This window comes from Panicum virgatum, chromosome 6N, assembly GCF_016808335.1.
Source record: "Panicum virgatum strain AP13 chromosome 6N, P.virgatum_v5, whole genome shotgun sequence".
Classification (NCBI taxonomy): Eukaryota; Viridiplantae; Streptophyta; class Magnoliopsida; order Poales; family Poaceae; genus Panicum; species Panicum virgatum.
The window spans coordinates 39,234,874-39,259,627 of record NC_053150.1 but is presented as its reverse complement, the minus strand read 5'-3'; the positions used below and the strand labels follow the sequence as shown (position 1 = coordinate 39,259,627).

General features: G+C 47.0%; 5 protein-coding genes and 1 pseudogene across 6 annotated transcripts; 2 read left to right on the top strand and 4 right to left on the bottom strand.

The window, feature by feature from the left end:
- Positions 1-424: 424 nt before the first annotated feature.
- On the top strand, positions 425-4,823 carry LOC120678153 (annotated as a pseudogene).
- LOC120678748 (polyubiquitin) lies at positions 3,764-6,120 on the top strand. Its single transcript, XM_039960065.1, has 2 exons — positions 3,764-3,972; positions 4,962-6,120. The coding sequence occupies exon 2, from the start codon at positions 4,962-4,964 to the stop codon at positions 5,877-5,879; it is 918 nt and encodes a 305-aa protein (XP_039815999.1). The 5' UTR covers positions 3,764-3,972; the 3' UTR covers positions 5,880-6,120.
- A 5,791-nt stretch (positions 6,121-11,911) lies between these two features.
- LOC120678152 lies at positions 11,912-13,663 on the bottom strand. Its single transcript, XM_039959307.1, has 2 exons — positions 12,356-13,663; positions 11,912-12,223 (listed from the first exon to the last, which is right to left on the bottom strand). Exon 1 carries the CDS (start codon positions 13,661-13,663, stop codon positions 12,542-12,544), a length of 1,122 nt encoding a protein of 373 aa, XP_039815241.1. The 3' UTR covers positions 11,912-12,223; positions 12,356-12,541.
- Positions 13,664-14,752: 1,089 nt separating this feature from the next.
- LOC120678747 (protein ALP1-like) lies at positions 14,753-18,179 on the bottom strand. Of its 2 annotated transcripts, none has more exons than XM_039960064.1 (3): positions 18,108-18,179; positions 15,472-16,261; positions 14,753-15,387 (listed from the first exon to the last, which is right to left on the bottom strand). In XM_039960064.1, exons 2-3 carry the CDS (start codon positions 15,842-15,844, stop codon positions 14,924-14,926), a joined length of 837 nt encoding a protein of 278 aa, XP_039815998.1. In that variant the 5' UTR covers positions 15,845-16,261; positions 18,108-18,179; the 3' UTR covers positions 14,753-14,923. The 2 variants fall into 2 exon arrangements, with proteins under 2 accessions (XP_039815998.1, XP_039815997.1); XM_039960063.1 differs by lacking the exon at positions 18,108-18,179 and adding an exon at positions 17,563-17,854.
- Positions 18,180-21,359: 3,180 nt separating this feature from the next.
- On the bottom strand, positions 21,360-22,403 carry LOC120678151. Its single transcript, XM_039959306.1, has one exon. It carries the CDS (start codon positions 22,401-22,403, stop codon positions 21,360-21,362), a length of 1,044 nt encoding a protein of 347 aa, XP_039815240.1.
- A 599-nt stretch (positions 22,404-23,002) lies between these two features.
- LOC120678150 (glutathione S-transferase T3-like) lies at positions 23,003-24,754 on the bottom strand. The gene is made up of 4 exons (XM_039959305.1): positions 24,555-24,754; positions 23,790-24,066; positions 23,139-23,699; positions 23,003-23,050 (listed from the first exon to the last, which is right to left on the bottom strand). The coding sequence occupies exons 1-4, from the start codon at positions 24,752-24,754 to the stop codon at positions 23,048-23,050; spliced, it is 1,041 nt and encodes a 346-aa protein (XP_039815239.1). The 3' UTR covers positions 23,003-23,047.

The window sequence follows — 24,754 nt, the reverse complement described above, 5'->3', positions numbered from 1 at the left end:
TCCACCCCCACTGCCTTCGTCGCACTCCCCGCCTCCACGACGTCGCCTCCGCCGCCGCCAGTCGACGCCCAATAGGTGAGCGCCTGCGCTTGCCTGCTTCCTTCCTTCCGCGGCCGCTTCGATTTCTGCACAAGGGTTTGCTTCCTTCATTTCTGTAAACGCTGATTCTGCTTTTTGGTTTTGGTGCGTGCTGGGCTTGGGCCGTGGAATCGCAGCGCAGTGCAGCCTTGCGGGGGCGATCGCGGGGGGGCGGGGCATGGACTTGTACGCGGCGAGGCTCGACGACGACGCCGCGCGGCAGCGGTGGCTGCCGGGGCCGCCCTCGCGCGGCGACGGCCGCCGCGGCCTTCCTCCTCCTCCGCGCCGGCCTCCTGCTCCTCGTCCACGCGGCGGTGGCCTGGCGGAGCGCGAGGCGGCGGCGCCGGCCGCGGTTTCCGGAGGTAATGCGGCGGATGTCGCGGGCGAGCTGGTTGGCGAGGCTGCGGCCGGTGTTGCCGCCGCTTCTGTGGTGGCGCGGAAGGAGGAGAGGGGAGGCGGCGCCGAGGCGGGGAGCAAGAGGCGCTTGCCGCTGGCGCCCGCGCACCCGCCGCCCAAGCGGATGGCGGTCTCCGCGAGGCGTCAGTTCCCGCCCGGTTGCGGGCGGCACGCTGCTGCTCCGCTCGCCGGCGCCAACGCCGGTTCACAGCTCCGCGATGCTGGTGCCCGCGGCCCTTCTTCTGTACTGCAAAGCAAGGAAGGTGCCCTGTTTGGGGCGGCGACTCCCAGTGCTGCAGGTTCGAGTGCGCTGGAGAAGGTGTCTGCAGCTGTTGCTGATGGTCCAGCGCGGGGCTGCGGCCATCATGCTCCAGAGGCAGGTGTGGTGCGATCTTCATCAGAGGCTTTGCGCCGGAGTGATGTGGCTGTCCCAGATGGTTCGTTGGACATCGGTTCACAAGGCGTTCCTGCTGTTTCCGTGGACGGCAGGGGAAACGGAGCAGGGAGTGGTGAATTGGGGAGGAAGGGGTTAGTGCAAGCAGAGCAGATGGTGTCTTGCGCCAAACGCAGCTTCCCCCCTGGTTGCCGGAGGGATGCAGTTCTATCTGTTCTTGTTGGGGGAGGCATCGGCCAAGTGCGATTGCCGTCGGAATCTGGTTATGCTGATGGTGATTTGAGTGTGGCAGTGATTGTGCCTTCACAATGCAATGATGCTATTGATGGAACATTACAGGATGGTGGACTGGAGGAGGGTGAGATTGCTCCCGAGGTTATGGTTCAAGAATCTCAAGTTTCTACCAGTGATACTCTGCAAAATTCTTCAGCTTGTAGACATGGACCTTCTGCAGATTTTAGTGCTGCTGAAACTTCTGTGATGCAGTCTTCTAAAGAGAAGACTGGTGGGAACACATTGCCATGTGAGAAGAAGGGGTCATCATGCTTAGTTGTAAAAGATGTCGAGGTGATGAACCAATCTAATGGGAGTTCAAGCAATATTGTTGGTGAATCTTTGGCTGAAGATTCGTCCAAACAAAATATGACGGGCAAGAGAGTGTCTGACAGTGATAGGTTGAAGATTATGCATACACCTCGGAGACTTACAAAATATCTGCACAAGGAGGAGACTGAACATGGAAGGCCTGTGATCATAAATAGGATTGAGGATACTGTTGAGCTTACTACAGATCAAGTTATGCAAGTTCACTCGTCTTCAGACAAGTTCCTCATGACACAGGAAAAGGAGGCTGCTACAACTAGGGGCTTCTTTGGTCCTAGGAAGAAGGTGAAGGTAAAAGCTCCAGCTCATCTACGGATGAAGATTGCCTCTACGTGTGCAATGGGTAGCAAGCAGAAACTGAAGGATGAGGTGGCTTCCAACTTGGATGATGATGAAATATTGAAGGCACTAGTTGTTCATGAAGGAAAGCTTGAACTATACCTCAAGAATTCATCATTTCTTCCTTCTGTCAGGGATCAGCAATATGGATCCCAGAATGCAGATGCTAGGAGCAGATTCAAGATGTTGTGCAGAAGGTTTGAGTATGTATGCTGAGCTCTAGTGCAAGCTGTGGAGCAGCATTCACTGAAGATTAGGAGAATTGACCTTGAAGCTGATAAGGTGATAAGAAAATTACCGGGTTTTATCAAACATGATCCTATTGTGGGACAAGTCCCTGGAGTTGAAGTTGGTGATGAGTTTATATACAGAGTTCAGCTTGCCATTGTTGGTCTACATCGTCATTACCAGGGAGGCATTGACACCACAACACATAGAAATGGCGAGCGCATTGCAATAAGCATTGTTGCTTCTGGAGGTTATCCAGATGAGTTGCCTTGCTCAGGTGAATTAATATACACTGGTTCTGGTGGGAAGCCTGCTCGTAACAAGTATGTTGAAGATCAGAAGCTTGAGCAGGGGAATCTTGCATTAAAAAACTGTATCAAAACAAAAACTCCAGTCAGGGTGATTTATGGCTTTAAGAGGCAGAATGCTGAGGGAGTCAGTCATTCGAGGGCTAAACAAATCTCAACATTTACTTATGATGGATTGTATCGGGTGGGGGTTCTTGAGCGGGTCGATAATGTAAAGAGGGGTAGAGGTAGACCTAAACTGACGTGGGATGAGTCGGTTATGAGAGACCTAAAGGATTGGAATATCTCTAAAGAGATAGCTTTGGATATGAGCGTTTGGAGACTAGCTATCAATGTGCCTGAACTTTGAACTTATTTCTTTCGGGTTTCATCTCTAGCCTACCCCAACTTGCTTGGGAAAAAAAGCTATGCTGTTGTTGTTGTTGGATTGTATGGTTCTGATCATCTGGACACTTTTGGGCTAGCTCTTGAATTCCTGTGTACATGCTTTGGTTATCACACTGCTAGATCATAATAACCATATAGAACCTCATTTTCCAAAGTGAAACCAAAATGAAATGTGCATTCAGTGCTGAGACCAAAAGGTACTGATAACAGTTCGCTTTTTTTTTCTCCTGATTTGGCGGGGGTGTGCGCATGTTCTGATTTGTCAAGAGGCTCAGAGTGACTCTAGTCTAGGTCTAATAGACGGATCCAAATCCATCTCTCTTCAAAGAGGAACTTTGTTGAAAGCCCAACCATGGCTTGAAGCAACATATCTGTAGCCCAGCTGTTCCTCTGTCAGGCTAACGAAAAGAAAATTTCTTTTGAACGAACATGGATTTAGGGACCAGTAATGTATGTGTATGCTCGCAGCAGCCCCCGACTGAACTGACATTTGGACTAGCGGTGAAACAATTTGCGGCAAACGCATTAGAGAGCGCAAGGAGTAGGCATCAGTTCTGAAAGATTCAGAGCCATCGTCGGGGCATGGGGATCTAGCAGATGAAGACCGGCTGTGTTCTACTCCTTCCGTTTCGAATTATAAGTAGTCAAAGTTTTTTAAATTTGATCAAATTTATATAACAAGATAATAATATTTATGATACCAATTAAATACTATTAGATTCGTTATTAGCTATATTTTCATAGTGTATCTAATTGATGTCAAAAAATTTTATATTTCTCTCTATAATTTTGGTTAAATTTTGAGATGGCTTGATTCTCTAAGATTTTTGAAATAATTTATAATTTAGAACGGAGGGAGTAGATTAGATCCGGCCTTGTTGAGCAGCGCACACGTCTCTGTCTTGTTGATCCCAACAGAAATCTGCAGCGACGTGTAACGTGGGCGGAGAAGCGCGTCAACGGCGTCCACAGGTCTAACGGCCACCAACGGGCTCTTCCGCTTCCGTATCCGTTACGTTCGCCACCAGTCCGTTCCCGGAACGGCACACCGTCACACGGCACGGGGGATTCGTTCCCTTCCCCACCAACCTCCTCCTCTCCTCCTCCCCGGGAGCCATAAATCTCCGGGTCACCCCCTCCTCCCCTCTTCCCCCAATCCCATCTCGCCCCTCGGAGCAAGCGGCCCGATCCCCAAATCCTCCTCCCCTCGCGAGCCCCATCACCCTTCCCCGCGTCAAGGTACGGCGACCATCCTCCCCTCCTCTGGATCGATCGGTCGCTCCTGTAGTTTCCAACTCCGATCTATTGATGAGTAGATGGTTAGGACGCGTGCGGTGGTCCTTTCGATACGCCGTTGTCCCTGTTCGTAGATGGCTGCGAGGTGGAAATTTTGTGTAGATCTGGTAGATTCTGCTGCTTCGTTTCGTGCTGTTCGTGGGTGGATTTGGTTTAGGTCGTTGATCTGAGAATTGTAGGTGTGCTTTTAGGCTGTTCGCAGACGAGACCGTTTCTCATGATGATGATTTGCCGGGGTCGGTGTCTAGGGTTAGCTAGATCTTCTCGTGCTTTTCTTTTTTTCCTGATTATGATGCAGTTAACCTCATGACGTTATTTTTCGTTGTCTTTGTATGTGCTATCCATACGTTCAACGATCTGGTTCGATGGTGATAGCTGGGTTTACCCCCTGATTTGTCTGATTAATTTGGTTGTGGTCTGAAGATACTGCTGTAGATCATTGTAGAACTAGTATCTTCTAGGGTTATTCAATTTAAATCTGCGTGTCCCATGTTTATATGTTCATAGTTAAGGTGATGGATGAATACATCCTTAGTTGTAGGTATGCTCTATGATGTTGTAGCTTTAATTTTACCGCAACATGCATCCTCCTGTTGATTAGGTAGATATGCATGCATGCCTAAAAAAATACCTAAAAAATAGATATGCATGCTTATGTAAATGAATAAAAATACTGCTATTGTTCGATGATTCTTCAGTATACCTGATGATCTTGCGTGCTCTTGTTATCTGTTTAGATATACTTGTATGATGATGTGCTGCTGCTGTTCATTTATTCTATACCTGATGATTAGGCATGCTCTTGTTACTTGTTTTGATATACTTGTTTCGATGGTCATGAGCAGGCAAGACATGACGTCTCTGTTTGCTTTAGACTGTTTTGTTGGTTTATTGCCAGATACTTACCTTATTGCTTGGTTATTCTTCTGCAGATGCAGATCTTTGTTAAGACCCTCACCGGCAAGACCATCACCCTTGAGGTGGAGTCTTCTGACACCATTGATAATGTCAAGGCCAAGATCCAGGACAAAGAGGGTATCCCCCCGGACCAGCAGCGGCTCATCTTCGCTGGCAAGCAGCTCGAGGACGGGCGCACGCTTGCTGACTACAACATCCAGAAGGAGAGCACCCTCCACCTGGTGCTCCGTCTCAGGGGAGGCATGCAGATTTTCGTGAAGACCTTGACCGGGAAGACTATCACCCTGGAGGTTGAGTCTTCTGACACCATTGACAATGTCAAGGCCAAGATCCAAGATAAGGAGGGCATCCCCCCAGACCAGCAGAGGCTCATCTTTGCTGGCAAGCAGCTCGAGGACGGCCGTACCCTTGCTGATTACAACATTCAGAAGGAGAGCACTCTCCACTTGGTGCTCCGACTGAGGGGTGGGATGCAGATCTTCGTCAAGACCTTGACTGGCAAGACTATTACCCTTGAGGTGGAGTCTTCTGACACCATTGACAATGTAAAGGCGAAAATCCAGGACAAGGAGGGCATCCCTCCGGACCAGCAGAGGCTCATCTTTGCTGGCAAGCAGCTTGAGGATGGCCGCACCCTTGCTGATTACAATATCCAGAAGGAGAGCACTCTCCACCTGGTGCTCCGCCTGAGGGGTGGGATGCAAATCTTCGTCAAGACATTGACTGGCAAGACCATCACCTTGGAGGTTGAGAGTTCCGACACCATTGACAATGTGAAGGCTAAGATCCAGGACAAGGAGGGCATCCCCCCAGACCAGCAGCGTCTGATCTTTGCGGGGAAGCAGCTGGAGGATGGTCGCACCCTTGCCGACTACAATATCCAGAAGGAGTCTACCCTCCACCTGGTCCTCCGTCTCCGTGGTGGTCAGTAAGCCACCGGTCATTGAAGCTGCTGCTGTACCTGGGTCGTCTGTTCGCTTCCATGAAGGGTGTTGTCTTTGAAGTATCTGTGTCGTTTCTGTTGGAACTGTGTTGTGTTTGATTTGTGGAACTGGTTGGGACTAGTGTGTTTACATGAAACAGTTGTTGCGGTGCAGCAGTGTGGCTTAACCATGAATAAGTGATGTTTGAACTTAAATATGTGCTCTGTTTGGTAACATTTTCTTCTGGCTTTGATTATGCCTTTTTTACCTATGTTGCCTGAGATCTTATTCGTTAGCTTTTGAGGTCTGTTTGCCTTATCTGTGCTGTGCAGAACCTTCATCCAAGAAATTGAGAGCGCGGTGACTACCTGACGGTTCTCAGATGCGTAGATTCAATGTCATTGCGCTGAACTGCGTTCTCAGATGCGTAGATTCAATGTCATTGCGCTGAACTACGGAGATCATATTTCACTAGGGGGCTGATACAGTGTTGGGAACTTTTCTATAGAGAAAGCTACTTTCTGTTCCCCAAAGTAATGTATACCTCCCTTGAGGACGAAAACGAGGGAGTCATTCCGGGCGCTGTTCCCCCAAAGTAAAATGTATACAACTTCTCGAGGAAATTCGGAAGAATTCTTTGCTTTTGATCTGCTCACTCCCCTTTTATTTCTCTGCAAAGCTGCTGATCAATCTTATGCTATGAGAAGTGTACCGCCAAATAATTTTGCAAATTGCCATGCTAACTCAGAAAACATATGGATACTATGATCATGTTGATCTATTTTCTTGACTCAGAAGAACTTTGACATTTAACTCTAGGATTGTAATAAACATTTTTTAGGGCAAACTGGCAGATGCTCTACCTTTTATAAGATAGAAAGGAAATTTTTTGTTTGAGGCCGATCCTAAATGGAAAAATAAAAAAAATGATTTGAGTGAACTGGACCAACAGTCGGACAGTCATTACACCATCGTTGAGGAGGAAATAGTGGGAGATGCTACTACGAGATAGTTTTAGCAAGAAATTGGAGGATTTCAAATGAAGTAACCAACCACTGAAAGGTGGCCAAAACAGAGCTAGTCTTTGAGGCAATGGTAGGAACGGATCCTGTTTTTTTCTTGCTCTTTATTCCATCCACAACCACAAACGTTTGCATCATAATTCATTCATTTATGGAGTAACAATATCATATTGCCACTTAATCTTTCATCTATGGTGTATTTCAAAACTTGAGGATGCTCATCACTTTACCATAAATTGGATTAACCCTAAATTTAGCACCTAAATTGACAGCCTGTGAGAGCAATTCCTTCGATTCCAGGTTTGAAAAGCAATCAATTGTATCAACCTTTTAAAACTTAAGGATAGCAATATTAATGTCCCTAGCAGTTCAGTTTTAGGACAAGATGATCTTCCACCTCTGGTGCCTATATCTTCAAAACAAACACAGTATCAGGTATTTATAAGAGTTAGAAAAAACATTATTTCCATCCATGATCATTCCTCTTTACAATTTACAGAAATGTTTTGTTTCAACTTTACTGTTATGAGTACCCCTCGAGAAATCTTACTTCAAGATATTCACTTATTCAGCACATGGACACTGAACAACCAGGGTAAAACTCCAATCTTTTCATTTACAATACAAAAGGTACCATGCAATAGCTTATGTATAGTATGTGATGGAGTAATTAACAAATCAAATTGTTTTCAGAACGTGGGATGAAGCAGCACAGACAGAAGAGATTTAGAACACTTGGAGGATGGTCAGCAGATACTTGAGGTAAACACTTTCCACTTTCCTTTAAGTCATTACTAATGAAAGTACAGAATACAGTACACAGAATACAGGAAATCACAGTAGAACTAAGTTACTCAATTTGTTCATATTTACCCAACATATAACCACCTTTAATTTTTACACAATCTGATTATGCTCCACTCTTAAAAGAATATGAGATCTCTATCTATGTTGCAAAACAAACATTATCTGATAGTGATAGTTCTCTCAAGAGACACAAGTCATGGTCTTAATTTTAAAATTCAATTATTCTCAGCATTGTTAATATTTTACAGATTCTACCATATCAAATGATTTATGTTTCCCAGCACATCCTATTGAGTTGTGTACCCACAGTACCTCTTGATCAACCAACAAAATATGAACGTATTGCAATATTTAATTCTTTATATAGGCCATAACAAACTGATTGATCCATCATGATAGCCAACTAGTTAACATGCGCTCGAAATAGGCATCATTCAGTACTAGAAATACTTCTTCTGTACCTGAAATGATTGATAATTGCTTAGACTCGAGATCTAATATCATCGTATTCCCATACTCTTTTGTACTAAGTGTAACACCCCTCAATTAGTCCTCAATTAGGAGTGTTAAACAAAATTTGAGTATTCAAATTGGGTCAAAAATATCAAGCCCACGTGTAGCTCTCTCTGCTCTCTCATCCTTGTGCGTGGTCACCGTGGCCAACTTTGGCCACGGCGCCGTCCGTGCGCACGTCGAGCGCCGCGCGTCCCTTGCCATACCGTGCTGCTCCCCGCCCCTGTCACGCGGATAAGGCTGGGACTGAGCCCCTGCACTGCTCCTCCCCCTCGCACGCACGCTCTCCCTCCCTCTGCTTAGCTCGCCGCGGCCATAGGCTGCCATGTCCGACGCCGCCGCCGCACCGGCCATTTGCCACTGCCCCGCTCCGATTCGGCGCGCCCCAAACCGTCTCGCCCCACTCCGCACCTACGTTGCCCCTCCCTGAGCCCGGCCGAAGCCTACCTTGGCTGGAAATCAGCCCCGTACCACCGGCCTCCATTAAACTTCAACGAAACTCAGGCTGCACGTCGATCCGTCCTTCTGGCCCTTCTCCCTCCAACCTAGGTATAAGAATCGACTCCCTTTGACTCACTGATGCTCGTGCTTGCCTCGTTCCATCGCGTTTACGTCGTTTCCGCGCTCGTTCCCGAGCCATGCCGCCGCCGGCATGCTGCTACACGCCGCGGGCCGCCTCCGCGTGCCCCTGCGCAGCGCCGACGGGCGCACCTGCTTCGCGCCACCGCTCTCGTCGCAGGACCGCGCCGCCCTGCCGCCGCCCGGTCTCGCCGGCATGCGGAAACGCCGCGCTGAGCACCGCCGCTCACTGCTCCGCCGCGCCCCCACTTCCGGTCATCCCCGATCCCAACCGAAACCACCCACAGGTAGTTATCGAGCCTCTCGTGCTTCCCCACCACTTCCAAGCCGCCGCTATGGCCTTCTCTCACCGGAATCGAGCCCCTGAGCGCTTCCTCTGCTTTAACTTGCGCCCAGGGACCTCCTGCAACAATTGAAGCAAGTCCAGGGGGTTTTCTGCATTGTCATACACTCATATGAATAGTCTTTCAGGGACCAAATCGATTGAAACTTTGAAAATCCATAGAAAATAGTAGAAAAATCGTAAAATAGCAATTTAAGATGTTTTGGAATCCTTGTGAGTAGATCTATGCAGTGGAATCATAATATGATGGGTGTTAGTTGAAAATATTTGCTGTAAAAATAGATTTATGCTTGTTAAGGTTTTAATGCTAGTGTTGCTTGTCTTTTTCATAACTGCAGTTATAGTGCTCTAAATGATATTAAATTTTTATGGTAGACTATTCTTGTGATGTGTGCGCTGTGGTAAAAATTTCAAGTTCATTGAGGGTAGTATGACTAAGTTTTTTATTTAACTTGTTGAATGCTAAGTAAATAGTTTATAAATAATAGAAATGTGTAAAAATGGAAAATGTGATTCCACTGCCCTTGTATGATGTTATTTTGGTCAAAAAAAATATAATATGGCCATGTGTTTACAGAAAATATGAAGTTTTACATTTAACTTGCTCTCACACGATTAAGTGCAATAAAGATTTGTCTGTTTTATAATCAATAAAATATAAAACCTGAGCATGTGAAATTTGTGCAGTAGACTATTAGGAGTATTGGTGATCTACTGTGATTTTGGTAGAATTTATTGTGCACTTTACATGTATGATCATATATATATGCCTATATGTCTTATTATCTAAATAAATTAAGAAAGGCTTTAAATAAATTAATTTCGGGTTGGATGCTATGTTTTCTGGTGATCATAAGTCATGTATGACATGTTAGATGTTGCTCATGCAACTCTTGTTTAAGCTTGATATTATTTGCATGTTTGCTAAAGCTAGCTCATGACCTTCATGCTTATGGATGCTCAGTCGTGACCTTGTGTCTGTCTTGCTTGCTCTTTTTGATGTATTATCTATTGTACCTCTGTGCATTCATACATATGCATTATTGCACCTCATTTAGGTACGATAGATGAACCATGTGAAGGACGTGATATTGGAACCGAACACAAAGACGATGTTTGGTGGACATATCCAGAAGAGGCAAAGAACCAGGAGTACATGCTTGGACCGGAATACTCGCCAAGCGAGTGTCATCTAACAAACACTGACCTAGTGTTAATCCCAGGCAAGCCCCGGTGCATGTCCTATTATTTCAAATTATGACACCTATATATATGTCTCTATTACTTGTGCATTTGGTTTAGGAATTGTTTGGAACCCTAGTTGCATGATCCTTAGGTTTCCCTGAATTATACTAGCATGTATAGGACGATAGAAATGCTATGCTTAATACTTCTCGATAGAAGTCGAGTGACTTTTTGCACTCGCGAGATATAGGATACTTAGAAGTCGAGTAATTTCCGGTTACTCACAAGATGTAGGTTATATACTTATATACAGTACCTGAGTTGTTGAAATTGACATGGAAATATGAGGCCGAGCGGGGAATGATGATGATGTATAGGTATGGCAGCAGGACAGGGTTCCTGGGTGTCTTAGCCCCGTCCGAGTCGATTGAGGACCGTACCGTTGTTGGCCCTGCTGATCATATTTGAATTGTACTAACCGCATGCCGGGAGTAGGAGGTAGTCGAAACCGGTAAGCCGAGTACTACCTTGCTTCGAAAGTACAGGAACCCGCACCCAACTCCTGGGGTAGTTGAGTAGTCGCGGAGAAATGGGGATGCATATGTTTACTTTTGGTGGTCTCACGTTAAGCTCGGCTGACCATATGTCGTTGGGCTGGTTTCTGTAGTTCGAGGCGGGGAGGGGAATGGTTGGTCCGTATGGTCCGACGGGGCTAATATGTGCCGTGTTGGTTAGGTCCACCTTGCAAGGTTAAATCGGATCGATTCGCCGTCAGTCGCTCTCGGACATGAGCACCTTGATCTCCGGGTCACATCGTAGTAAGGAAATGAAACAAAACGAGTTGATAAATGCTGATGTTATCTAATTAATTATGTTTCCACCTTGGTTGCTATAGATATGCAATTCATAGATGTTTAGCCAATTTATTGTTATAATTTGGAGCTAAAATTTTGAAGTTAAGGATCTATTTTAGATGCTTTTTGGCAAAACAAACCCATCGGCCAAAAGCCTCGCATGTCTAGATATTGGGCCAAGTATACCCTTAATCGGGTAAGTCTTGCTGAGTATTAGTATACTCAGGGTTTGTTGTTTACCCTGATTTAGGTATAGGAGCTAACCCGGATTTACATCGGTGGGCTCGATGTGACGTCCTCACGTCTCCATAGTTTATCGTTTTGTTTTATTGGTTCTCAATCAAATTTCCTTCTCTCAGGTCATATTCTCTTCCGCTGCTGTCATTTATTTTATGTAAATTCTAAATTTAAAGCTGTTTTATAAATATTTATGTTATTATCTATTTTTGTGAAATTATATTATGCTGGTACCATCTGTGCTCGCCGTCGCGCGAGACTTCTGGTGTGTTTCGATCGGCCTGTGGGTTGAAAACAGGCGGTCAGGTTACACTTAATTAAGCTAATGCGTCTGATGCGTTCAAATGATGGCCATTACGCTTAATTAAGCCGTTTAACATGGCGGTTCTGTCACACTAAGGATCTTACTGAACTGACACTGAAACCACCTAAGAGTCATTGAAGATGAGCACCTCCCACCGATCAAATTCCTGAGAACAGCAGGTTTAAGAATTAAGGTTATGAGAGCCACGCTGGATGGTAGAGTGTAATTAAGTATGTATATAATTTTTTGTGCAGCCATGTTCACAGAAAATCAAAGAAAATAAGCTTTCAATGAACTTGAAAGTTGCACTGGGTTGGCGTGAAAATCACCGAGTTGTCTTTTGTGTCAGTGAGAAGTTTGTTTCTGTGCTGTAACACTGGGTTGGCATGAAACTTGCCATGCTGACTTGTTTCAGTGATACCTTTTGCATTAAGATAGAGGAAACGCCAAAATAGCCAAGTACAATAATCTTGCACGACCACAGCGCCGACCAACACAGTACTGCTCCTCTACCAAAACAAAAACATCATACTATGAAAACATCAACATAACAACCAATCTAAGTCTCTAATCAAAGCTGGCAATGTACTAATTACTAAACATACTATCAGCTGGTAAGTTTACTCATGGTACGACATTACCTCTTAGAGTCTCAGTAAATTCCAAGGTCGTCTGGAAGCCCGAGGTCATCAAAGTCTTTATCTTCTGTTGCCGTGCCCCAACAATTTGAAACACCCGATGATTCTGCTGTACTGTCACCATCTGAAGGCGGTGGAGCTGTTTCTGGAGCAATAGTAGTACTGCTCTTTTCAGTAACAATCCCTAGATCACACCCACTGTGGCACTGTGGCACTTGACAACTCTTGCCCTCTACCATGATCATGACTGACACTGGCATCTGGCATCTTGTTGTGTACACCAGAGGTAGCATAGGCATCTTCCTCACTTGAGAACCTGGTAACGACCTGCTGGTCAACGGTGACATATGCAGCTGGCGCAGCCACCTGGTGAGACGGTGGGAGCACCAGCGGCATAGACAGCCCTGGGCGAAATAGGGTGGTCGCCGGCCGTGACAAGATCCCGGTAATAACGCGCCTCGCCTCAGCCTGCAGACAAGCATGACCAGAGGACGCCACCTTGGACGGGGATAGAGCTTCTCCACCACTGCAAACCTCCGAGGCAATCTCTGCCTCCAAGCCGGGGATCCTATCCTCCAAGAACTTAATGAGAGAGTGCTCATCGGTTGAAAGCATCCTCTTTTCTTGTGCCATGGTCAAGCCATTAATCAGCTCCTTAGCTATTTCCAGCAGAAGCGCAGGTGCGAGGGGTTCTCTGCTTGAAGAAGATGAGGACGAGGACAAAGATTCATCTTCACTTGAAAATTCTTGCCCTGTATGATGCTCATTGCTGGCATTGGCCTCTGGCATCTTGTTGTGTACACCAGAGTTAGCACAGGCATCTTCCTCACCCGAGTACCTGGCAACGACCTGCTGGCCAACGGTGACATATGCAGCCGGTGCAGCAACCTGGTGAGACGGTGGGTGCGCCAGCGGCGCAGACAGCTCTGGGCGAAATAGGGAGGTCGCCGGCTGTGACAAGATCCCGGTAATAATGTGCCTCGCCTTAGCCTTCAAACAAGCATGACCAGAGGACGCCACCTTGGATGGGGATAGAGTTTCTCCACCACCGCAAACCTCTGAGGCAACCTCTGCCTCCAAGCCAGGGATCCTACCCTCCAGGAACTTAATGAGAGATTGTTCAGCGGTTGAAAGCATCCTATATTCTTGTGCCATGGTAAAGCCATTAATCAACTCCTTAGCAATTTCCAGCAGAAGCGCCGGTGTGAGGGGTTCTTTGCTTGGAGAAGATGAGGACGAGGACAAGGATTCATCTTCACTTGACAATTCTTGCCCTGTATGACGATCATGGCTAACATTGGCCTCTGACATCTTGCTATGTACACCAGAGGTAGCATGGGCATCTCCCTCACCCGAGTGCCTGGTAACGACCCACCAGCCAGCGGTGACATGTTCAGCAGCAGGCGTAGCAACCTGCCCTCTGGGACGCAGGGTGGGCACTGGCGACAAGTTCACGGCAACAGCGCGTCTCGCCTTTGCCGGCACACGACCAGAGGGAGCCACCTTGGACGGTAGCGGAGCTGCTCCACCGCTCACCCCCGAGGCAGCCTTCAAACCTGGGATCCTATCCTCCAGGAACTTAACGAGAGAGGTCAGGCGACTGACCACCTCCTTAGCAATTTCCAGCTGAAGCGCAGGCAGAGTGGTTCTTCTCCTGAAGGGGGCGGACGGGGACGAGACGCAGCGCGCCGCAGGCAGGCCCTCCGCACCGGAGCCCGCACCATGAACCCCCACCTCGGCGAGTGGCGCTCACCGCACGCCCTCACGGCAGCCTCCAAGGTGGGCATCCCATCCAATAGGAACTTGACGAGAGAGAGCTCGCCGTCTGAGAGTTCCCTCTTTTTTTGCGCCATGCCGAAGCGATAGATCAGCTCCTTGGCAACCGCCAGCTGAAGCGCGGGCGTGAGGGGTCCGCTCGAGGAAGACGAGGACGCGGAGCCGCCCGTCGCCCGCCGCTTCTCCTGGACACGAGCCGCCCGCTCATCGACGGACGTCGGAGGCGGATGCGGCGGGGCGGCGGCAACGGCCGAGGCGCCGCGGATCAGGCCGGCAGAGGCGTCGACCTGGAGGGGCCTCCCGCCCATCGTCGCCGCAGACCCGGCGGCCTCGATCGGCAGGGATCCAGCGGGAGAGGGGAGCACCGCCGGCGCCGACGCCCCCACCCCGTGCCGGCTCGGTCGAGGACGCGACGCCACCATCGACGGTGAGGCCCTGTTTGGTTAGGGGTGTAGCACGAGTAGCACAAGTAGCATGAAGGTAGCACAAGTAGCACAGCTAGCATAATATTTGTTTGGTTTGTACTATAAGTTAGCACAAAGCAACCAATTTTGTTACATGCACACAACATACTTTATATTGGCCTATGAAAAATGTCAGATTAAGTATTACACATGGAAAAAAATCATAATATTTACATTACAGTACAGAGATGTCACAACTACATTATTGTACAATACAGTCATGCACACACATCATTATTGCGGTAATAAAAAAATGTCCACACATGCACACCGATCATTATTGACATATTCAAGAAATGGAGACAAACATGACAAACATAACAAACAAATGTCACAAACGTGAAGCCAAGAGGCACGCGGCAGCTATTTCATCACGCAGTGCATTCATGTTGCCATCTTCATCCACTGGCGCTGCTGTACCGTACTCCTCTGGTTCATCATCATTTTCATCCGGTTCTGGCAATGCCACCTCTGGCTCATCCCTATTGAAGTCTACATCATCACTGTCATTCTCTATAATGAAGTTATGCAGCCCACAACAAGCCAATATGATTTGTGTCTGTTTGCGCTCAGAATAGTGAGGGAGACCCAACAATATGTGCCACTTCATCTTTAACACACCGAAGGATCGCTCTATTACCGACCGAATTGAGGAATGAGCTTGGTTGAAGATTTCTTTTTTACCTCGAGCTCGTGGGGCCTGTTTCCAGTCATCTTGATGGTACCTCACTCCCTTGTAAGGTGCTAGATATCCCGAGCGGTTCGGGTATCCCGAGTCCACCAGGTAAAACTTGCCTACAAAAATTTTCCATTGTTCAGAAAACATATGTAACAGTTTACCGCAGCAATGACAACCCGAGCAAAACCATGGCCACATACCTGGGGGAGGACGAGGAAAATTGTCACTGTACCTCTGCATCACCTCTTGTAGGACAGTCCAATCATGTGCCGAACCAGGAATCCCAGCTGCGACAAACGTGAACCTCCTGTCGAAGTCATATATTGCCAGCAGATTCTGACTCTTCTCCTTGCTCCTATTGAAATATGGTCCAACCTTCTTGCCGGGCACGATCACTTTGACATGTGTTCCATCGATTGCTCCAATTGCATTGTTGAAGAAAGGAGCATACTTGTGGTCTGCTATCTTGGGATGTATTGTACTGAAATTAGGGTCACTTGGTCGGATGATATCTTTAGCTAGGTTGCAAACACACTCTAACACATGCTCAAATTTCCGGCTTATCGTCTCCATTGACCGTGTAAATTTGTCCTCAGCTTACCTAACAGGTTCAGGTGGCCCAATCATCCACAGGAACATTCCTAAGGCCTCTCTAGATGACATCCTACTTGTTGACAGTAACCCATAAGATTGGACCAATACATCATGAAGCATCTCAAATACTGGAGGATTCATCCTAAACATGTTGTAGCAAGATGTTTCATTGTGTAATGTCTTCTCTACCCACTCAATTCCACTTTCTTTGGCTACCTGACGGTTTTTTTTTCAAATACGTGTAATAGTACATACCCAGTAGTAACGCCTGGTGCATGATTTGCCTCTTCCTCTCGCTTTCCTCCAAGAGTTCCTTCATGACCGGAATTACTTCATCGTCACTTCCAAACAAGTCAGCAAGAGCCTCAGAAACCGGATCAGGAGGCCCTGATTCAGCTGCATTTGCATAAAATAAATGAAATCAGAATGTTACAGTTGCGCCATTTGGAACTGTTACAGTTGCGCCATTTGGAACTGTTGCACAGAAAATAAATGAATTCAGGAGCCATGCTGTCAGAAAACATATGATATTCGGAGCGATGCTGGCAGAAAATATATGAAATCAAAACTTGACTGACTATCAACAATTCACAATGCTTACTGCTTGCTGGTGCAGGTTCGTTCCCCATCTCTGCCGCACCGTGAGTCCTTGCTCCGACTCCGTTCAACCCTCCATTGTCCGCTGTACTTGATGCCTGCACCGTCAACAAAAAGCCACAATTAGACATGCATAATAGGATATCAAATTGCATTTAAACTTAAGCAAGTAACAGCACAATATGCAGCAAGCACAAGTTCCAGTGGAATGAAACAAACATCATGACAGAAACCCAACACAAGTTTTATAGGCATACATGACGATGACTAGGTTCAGTCACATCTACAAGCTTCATAACATAGTTGCCACCGCTAACATTACACAAAAGAACATATGAGTGCAACAGGTTCATAGGCACACATGGTCCCACATGATAGTCGACATAGTATAACATAAACATTATTTAGGACGACATAAATAGCTACTCCGCATGCATCGTAGGATCAGCAAATGCTTTGTAGATCCACGCAAGACGCTCATCCGGCGTTTGCAAGTAGCAAAACACTCCTCGCCAATGTTTGGATTTAAACAGCTTGCTCAAGAAAAAGAATTCGTCGTTGGTTCTTGAGATGCCACTATGAACTGCCAAATCCAAGCAATATTTGAGTGCATCAGCTTTCTCCTTTTCCTTGGCCTTCTTCAGCTCATGAGCTTGGTCCAGAACCTGCTTTGCTGCTTCAGCCGGCCTCTTCATTTCAAGAAACATGGACTGCAAGAGGGATCTAACTTTCAATTTTTCCTTCTTCGCGGATGGTGCCTTGGGGTGTTTGTTCTTCTTCGATGGACTTTCAGCGGTTGAGGAAGTTCAACCACTGCTTGCCCTCTTTCGGCTGCCAGAAGTGGTTGTGGGACTGCTGCCATCACCATCTGAGGTTCCATAGTCACCAGTCACTTTCATTTTGCTCCAGTCAATTGTACATTCCTTGAACATGTCACATAGTTTAGCAGTCCATGTGGGAAAACCCCTCTTGAGTCTGTTGACCTCGTCTGGCCATCTCTGCGAGTGCAGCCAAAAGAGTATAACGAAAAAAATTTATACTCAGAAATATGTCACAGAGGTATGGCACATAAAAGCAAATGACTGGAAATATGTAAGTACCTTATGCAGTCTATTCCACACATGGTCGGGGATAGAGTACCCACCACCAGGAAGTTCTGAAACCCCCGATTGGTTAGCCAATGCAAGAATTAAGTAGTGAAATCTTTTGAGTTTCCTTGACTCATTCTGCATCTGCTTCAAATCATGGTTGAAGCCAGTCTTGTGCCTGTACTCCCTAATTATTTTGCGGTATCGTTTAGTCTTCATTTTACCATGTGGACAGTTGCCTATCATACATTGTTCTATCCAAAGGTCGCAGAAAAGGAGCGTATTTGATTCGTTCCAATTTGCATCCGACCTAGGGATTCCTCTCTATGAATGAACACAAATGGAACGACAATGTTAAATAAGATTTATAACAGAATTTATCAAACAATTTTTTGATGTATATTTGATGACTACCATATGTATATTTGTGAACTACAACTTCCAATTACATGGCAACCATATCTACCTCATGCTGGAATAAGCAAACTGGGTACTACAGCAATAGTTTGAATTGAAACACGAAAGCAGTAATATGTGGAGAATGGAAAAGTAATTACCGAGGAATAATTGTCTGACGTGGAGTCATTGTCATCACCGTCGTCGTCGTTGTCCCCGTCGTCGCCAGTGCCGGAGTTGGAGGAGCTCTCAATGGTAAGCGTGTTGCGAGTTTGGGAGTGCCCACGGCTGGAACCTCGACTTGGCGACGGCGGTGCAGCGCCACTGCAATGAACACGGCCGCAGCGTCCACGGCCCCGGCCACGGCCTTTTTGTCCACACAGGGCGCCCTCGTCATGTGCACCGCGACCTGGCGGAACAGGAGGGGGGTACTGCTGCGACGAACCGGCCCAGCCAGCCTGTGGCGACCACGGGTTCTGGTGATGCCCATACCCCATGGAAGGTACTACCCATGCCGCCGCTGGTGGGGCGAACGTTGCTGGAACACAAATCAAGACCATGAAACATGAGGCGCATGAAACAGGTAGGCTATGTGCATTAGTGGCGGTGATAGATGCGAGTAGGCCGGTCTTACCTGGGGCCGTCGGTGAATTTGCAGGAGTACCCCCAACCGCTGAGCTCGAAGCATTGAGGTCGAAGCCGGTCACTGGATGTGGCTCCAGATGGTGGCCGGCGTAGGCCTGCAAGATCGGGAAGTGGCCGTATCCGCCTGCCGTCGGGGGAGGGAAGCCGCCCAAATGAGGCGCCGGTGGTGGCAGATCTGTGCCGGGAGGAGGCATCGGCGCTTGGCCTGACCCTTGCGCGCCGGTGTTGGACGACGAAGCGCAGTCCCCGCCGGCGGCATGGTGGGTGTCCCCCAGGGAGAGGAAATCCCACACATTGCCATCGTCAGATCGGGCCATGACCTCGGTCAGGTAGTGGATGGAGCCGCTTGTTCAGCCGATCTAGTTCCCGGCGTCCGTGGGGATCAAGGAAGCAGCGCGCGTGGTGGCCTACGGCGGCGGATGCGAAGACGCGCCTCCAGCGGGTCCCATCGGCGGCGGCGGGAGGCGCTCCTTCCGGCGCGCGCGTGGGGTAGGGGGGCCGGCGCGGATGCGCTCCTGCGTGGTGGGGGCGCGGTGCAGATGCGCTCCTAGGGGCTGGCTGGCGCGGATGCGCTCCTGGGGGGGGGGGCGCTCGGCGGTCGTTGCGGCGGGGGGCGGGGGGGAGTGCTGGGGGCGGATGCGCTCCTGCGGGGCGGCGCTCCTTGCGGGGCCCGGGGGGAGCGGTCAGCGCGGGGGAGTGTTGGGTGCCCTAACCCGTGTGCACAATGCTGCGTCGAGCGTGGGCCCCACTAGCCCAACAAAGCCCATGTAAAATAGATGCAGCCCGTCTCGTTTGGTTCCACCCGTGCTTCCCGTGCTACCCGTAACCAAACAGGGCCTGAGGTGGGGATTGATAGTGCGCGCCGCCGGTGGAGGCTTGCCGGCGTGGGTCCTGTGGATGACGGGTGGCGCGGCTAGCCGCGTGGGCCTGGGCTGCCGTTTCGGCTTTGGGCCGTGCTGCGTCGGTCTGAAAAAAACAACGAAAGCCAACAAAGCCCAATATCGGCTCTTAATCGGGTTTTGGGCTTTGGTGTCTGTTTCGCTATTGGAAAAAGTCATTTTTTTCCCTCCCTCAAATTTGAGCCGAATCTGATTTTTCTCCCTGGACCACAAAACCGTCCGTCCAGCCTCCTCAACTCACAAAACCGTTCACATAACCTCACTGAGCGGTTTGAGAGTGAGGTGGCAGCGGTTTTTTTATTTTTCATTTTGATTAAATCTTTGAAAAATCACAGTAAATCATAAAAACATCATAAAAGAGAAAATTCAATTTTATTGAACTCCACATAAGTAGATCTATGCATTAAACATATTATATGATATACTTTAGTACAAATTTTTTATATAGTTTTAGATATATGTTTTTCTGCAATTAATTTATATCTACAGTTTCTGTTGTCCAATTATGGTGAAATTTTTATAGTGGGATAATAATTATATGATTGATCTATAGTAAAATTTTTATAATTATTAGATCATGTTTGATTGAGATATAGATTTATCTATATAAACCTAAATAAATCTAGACCAATCTATAGATAAATCTAGATAAATTTATAACGGCGGAGGAGGGCGGCGACACAGTGGAGGGCGAGGAAACGGAGGCAAAAGGCAGAGGCGCCAGCTGCCGTGCGCCGCCCCTGCTCCTCCGTCTCGCCGCCGCCGCGAGGAGCCTATAGGAGAACCACACTGATAATGATTGGTATTACAAGAAATTGGCTAAGCTGCATTGAGTAACAAATTAGTAAGCAGATTATTCACCTTGGGCCGGGGCAGTGTGGCCTTCTCATTCACCTGCAAGCAGGGGCGTCGACAGTGCAGGGCCCCAGCCCCGGCCTCGCCCGCGGGGCTGCCCGGTGGCCGTCCCACTCGCGGCGGTTTGGGCAGCGCGGCGCGGCGGCCTGTCGAGCGAGGCGGCGGCGTGGCCGGCCCCGGCCTCGCGCACGCGCGGCTTCCCGGTGGCCTCCCCAATAGCGGCAGTCTGGGCGGCGCGGTGGCCTGGAGGGTGAGGCGGCGTGGCGGCCGGCCCTGGCCTCACGCACGCTGCTTCCTGGTGGCCTCCCCACTCGCAGCAGCCTGGGCGGCGCGGCGGACTGGCGGGCAAGGCGGCGCGACGGTCTGGCGGGGGATGCAAATCAGGGGGCGGGGCAATGCATGGGATTGGCGCCGTCTCCCGACTGTTTAGGGCAGTCCCAATGCAGACTCCACTCATAGAGTCTAAGTCTCAAAGACTCCATCACAAGAAACTATACTTCCCAATGCAAAGTATGTAATAGTAGTTTCCATACATAAAACCATTTATTGTGCAGCACAAACAAAGCTGATCAGCTGTGGCACAATACCATGTGATCTTCTGTACACCAAACAAGCACTTAAGATTTAAAAAAAACGAAAACACAACAGTGCATAGTACCGGTCACAGAACCCAAACATACTAAACAGAACTTCGATGGTAGTTTAGAACAGCCACGAGTCATCCATCACAATATATAACAATAGTGACATAGATATGAATTGCAAACTAAATAGATGATAAATAGTATTTAGATAATGATAAGCCTTCCGTCATCCTCCTCAGAACTTCATGTCCATAGTCCTCCAAGCAAATCTGTGAAGAAATGAGAATGGGTTAGTTAAGTTGGCAAAACTATACAGGAGGTTAAATTAACAAAATCTCAATGCTTCAGTTTCAAAAACAAAATCTTAATGTATCTTGAACATGAAGGCAGTTTATATGTATATAAAAAATCACAGTGCTACCTAATTAGTTCAATTCCCAAACTTTTGCCAAATGTGATCAATCAAATCAGATTGTAGTTGCCTATGAGCTTCACGATCACGAATCTCGGTATCCCTCTGTAGAACATCCTCCATCACCGGATCATGTCCATGAGTAATTGTAGCGGCCTGAACAGTAGATGTGGTTGCTTCTTCGTTCAAGTCAAATGAATCGTTCTCTATATCCTTCTCATCCTCGATTATCATGTTGTGAATAATTATACAAGCTAACATGATATTCTGAAGACCCCCTTGGTCATATAGACGTGCCGGGTTATGTAAAATGCGAAAATGAGCTTGTAAAATCCCAAATGCACATTCAACATCTTTTCTTGCCCCCTCTTGATGTTCTGAAAACAGCTTGTGCTCAGCTGATTGTGGTGCACGTATGGACTTGACAAAAATAGCCCACTCTGGGTATATTCCATCTACAAGATAATAAGGTTTGCTATATTGCCTTCCATTCACAAAGTACTGCACCTGGGGAGCTTCTCCTCTTAACTGATCGACGAACAAAGTAGATTGATTCAGCACATTGATGTCATTGTTGGACCCCGCCACTCCAAAGAAACCATGCCATATCCATCTGTCATGTGAAGCAACAGCCTCTAGAATGATGGTTGGCACACCATGATCACCACGAGTATACTGTCCCTTCCATGCATAGGGACATTTTTCCCAGTGCCAATGCATACAGTCAATGCTCCCTATCATGCCTGGAAAACCACGACGCTCACCGATATCCAACAATCGTTGTACATCTTGTACTGTTGGGCGTCTCAAGTACTCTTCACCGTATACTTCAATGATACCCTGAACAAACTTCTTCAAGCATTCCACACTAGTACTTTCTGCCATCTTCAAATGCTCATCATACTGTTCTGCAGGACCGCCAAATGCTAACTGACGCATTGCTACAGTACACTTATGAATTGGTGTGAACCCGGGACGATTCAGAGCATCCAACCTTAAGGTGAAATACTCAGACCACCCACTCAAGGCCTCAACAATCTTCAGAAAGAGGGGTTTCCTCATCCTATATCTTCTACGAAAATCTTTCTTATCATAGACTGGATTAGGAGTGAAGTAGTCATCTAGTAGTTCCTGTTGGGCTTGTTCACGAGGCCTATCCACATATCGCCTAGGACCACGTCGAGTTCTTCCACCATGTATGACATCAACAACAAACTGCATTTCAGATACTAGATGATCACCAAACTCATCTAGAATTTCTTGCTCTTGAAGATAGTCATCCATGGAGTACAGATCAGCAGGATCGATGCTGCCATCTCCATCCATGGCAACAAAGGATCTCGGCAGAATTGTGGATAGTAGAGGATAGTAGAAAGGGGCACAGCAAAGGGATAGCAGCCGTGGCTGTGCTGTATATAGTCACAGTTGCCGTGGCTGTTTGTATTCAGATTTCCATTCAGACTTATTGTGGCTGTTTGCATTCATACTTGTGGCTTTAGTATTCAGACTTATTGTGGCTGTATGTATTCACACTAGTATTAAAATAGCACTAGTCGCAAGTCCTAGGAATTAAAATAGCACTAAAATAGCACTGATCATAGCATTAAAATTACAGCAGCACTGAGAATTCAAATAGCACTATGTCACAAGAATTAAAATACCTTATAGAAATTGCTTCCATGGTCGCATTTCATTGCACATACTTGCTACTGCATAAATTCCAGGAAATTATAGATTGTCAGTTAACAGTTCCAAGCAACTAAATGAGCAATTGAAAAAAAGTTGGCAGTGACATACCTTGGGAAATAAAGTAAGTCTCAAGCTCTCTAGTGCCAAGTTTCTTTCAGCCAAAGCATCTGCACTGAGCTGACCAGTAGGCACAAGCAGGAGCTGTGTGTAAGTTTCTAGCATTTTGCACTTAGTTTGTTCATGGGCTGCTTCATGATTAATCCTAGCTGCTTCAATTTTTTTATCAGCCAAACTTTTCTGAACTTCAGCCTTCTTCAACCTTGCTAGATATGCAGACCACTTCTGCTCACCACGTACTACCTTCCACATATGCAGCAGGTGGAAGGCCTTATTATTATTTCGGCTAGACCACATCTCTAATGCCTTGTCAATCAATTGGTCATCACTCATCCCACTTTGCCACACTCTACTGGCATTTGCCCAACATCCATGAAAATCAGATAATGGTTTCTTAGAACGATCCCAACGTATTTTTAGTTGATTCCGGTTCCTCTTACGGCTAGTTTCTATGGTCTTATTGTATTCTTCAGTAACATCTGTCCAATAAGCATCTGCCTTCCTTTCATTTCCATCAACTGGGTCCTTTGAATTATGCAACCAAGCACTGGCCTACATAAACAATAAAATAGAAACAAAATTAAAAAAAGAGAGAATTTTTAATCTTCGAGTGTGCATGGAGATAGCATGGTTAGAACCTACCAATCGTATGTCTTCAGGGACGGACCAATTCAAATGTTTGTCAGTTCTAGAATCATCAGGGATGTTGTTTGTTTCATTTTCTTCTGCATCTAAATCATCCACCATATGATCAGTTTGTTGTGCTGGAGAGGGAGTTCCTGTAGCACTCATGTATTGCGGCGAAACTGGAGATCGACTCATTCCAGCACCAACGAAGTGTAAATTTTCAGTTGCATTAGGATGGTTAGCAAATGGGTTTGACTCCATCATATTTGAGAACCCTCCTGGTGGGTATAGCCTGCAACCATATGAATTTCCAAGCTCTAATCAATTATTTGTTCACTAAAATTGCTTAGACAAAAAAACTTTTAGATTCTTAACTCAGAGCTGAGATAACTGTCCGAAAACAAAAGCTATGCATATTTCCATTGAAGTCGCAACAGACAGTGAATTGTAGTAAAGGTATTTGCAACCAGTTTTTCTTTTAAATTGTACTAACTTTTAGCAAAGGTGATAGATATCTGAAGGTCTTGAAATCAATTACAAACAGCAAGCTAGCTTTCCACAAACAACCAATATAATTAGACTGAACAGCTGCGTTACCCCAATACAGGATGTGGTACCCCAATCATTTTTTATTGGCAAAACACAACATTTCCCCCCCAGCCAATTACCTTAACTGAACAGCTGCGTTAATCAAACTGATACAACAAACTATCGTTGCAAATCTAATTAGACTTAGCTAAACAATCTATAACCTACAGATGTACTTCTTTGAAGACTTACCCTTCTGTAGGAGATGACAGTTGGCCACCATCCACCGACAGGAGAACCAGCAACTCGACGAATACCAGCATCGGCTTGAGGAACACCGATGGCTCCATCTTGAGAACGGGTTCCAGCAGCTCCGGCGACCAAACCACAGGTCCCAGCGGCACGGACAGATGGAGGATGGGTTCTAGGGCCGCCTTTTCCTCACCGTCCAT

Coding starts and splice junctions, on each gene's coding strand:
- LOC120678150 (XM_039959305.1), bottom strand. CDS start 24,754: ATGGACGGTGAGGAAAAGGCGGCCCTAGAACCCATCCTCCATCTGTCC. Junction 24,067..24,554: donor CTGTCATCTCCTACAGAAGG/GTAAGTCTTCAA, acceptor ATATGGTTGCAG/GCTATACCCACCAGGAGGGT. Junction 23,700..23,789: donor TCCCTGAAGACATACGATTG/GTAGGTTCTAAC, acceptor TTGTTTATGTAG/GCCAGTGCTTGGTTGCATAA.
- LOC120678747 (XM_039960064.1), bottom strand. CDS start 15,844: ATGGAGACGATAAGCCGGAAATTTGAGCATGTGTTAGAGTGTGTTTGC. Junction 15,388..15,471: donor TTTTCCTCGTCCTCCCCCAG/GTATGTGGCCAT, acceptor AAATTTTTGTAG/GCAAGTTTTACCTGGTGGAC.
- LOC120678151 (XM_039959306.1), bottom strand. CDS start 22,403: ATGAGGAAACCCCTCTTTCTGAAGATTGTTGAGGCCTTGAGTGGGTGG.
- LOC120678152 (XM_039959307.1), bottom strand. CDS start 13,663: ATGTCAGAGGCCAATGTTAGCCATGATCGTCATACAGGGCAAGAATTG.
- LOC120678748 (XM_039960065.1), top strand. CDS start 4,962: ATGCAGATCTTTGTTAAGACCCTCACCGGCAAGACCATCACCCTTGAG.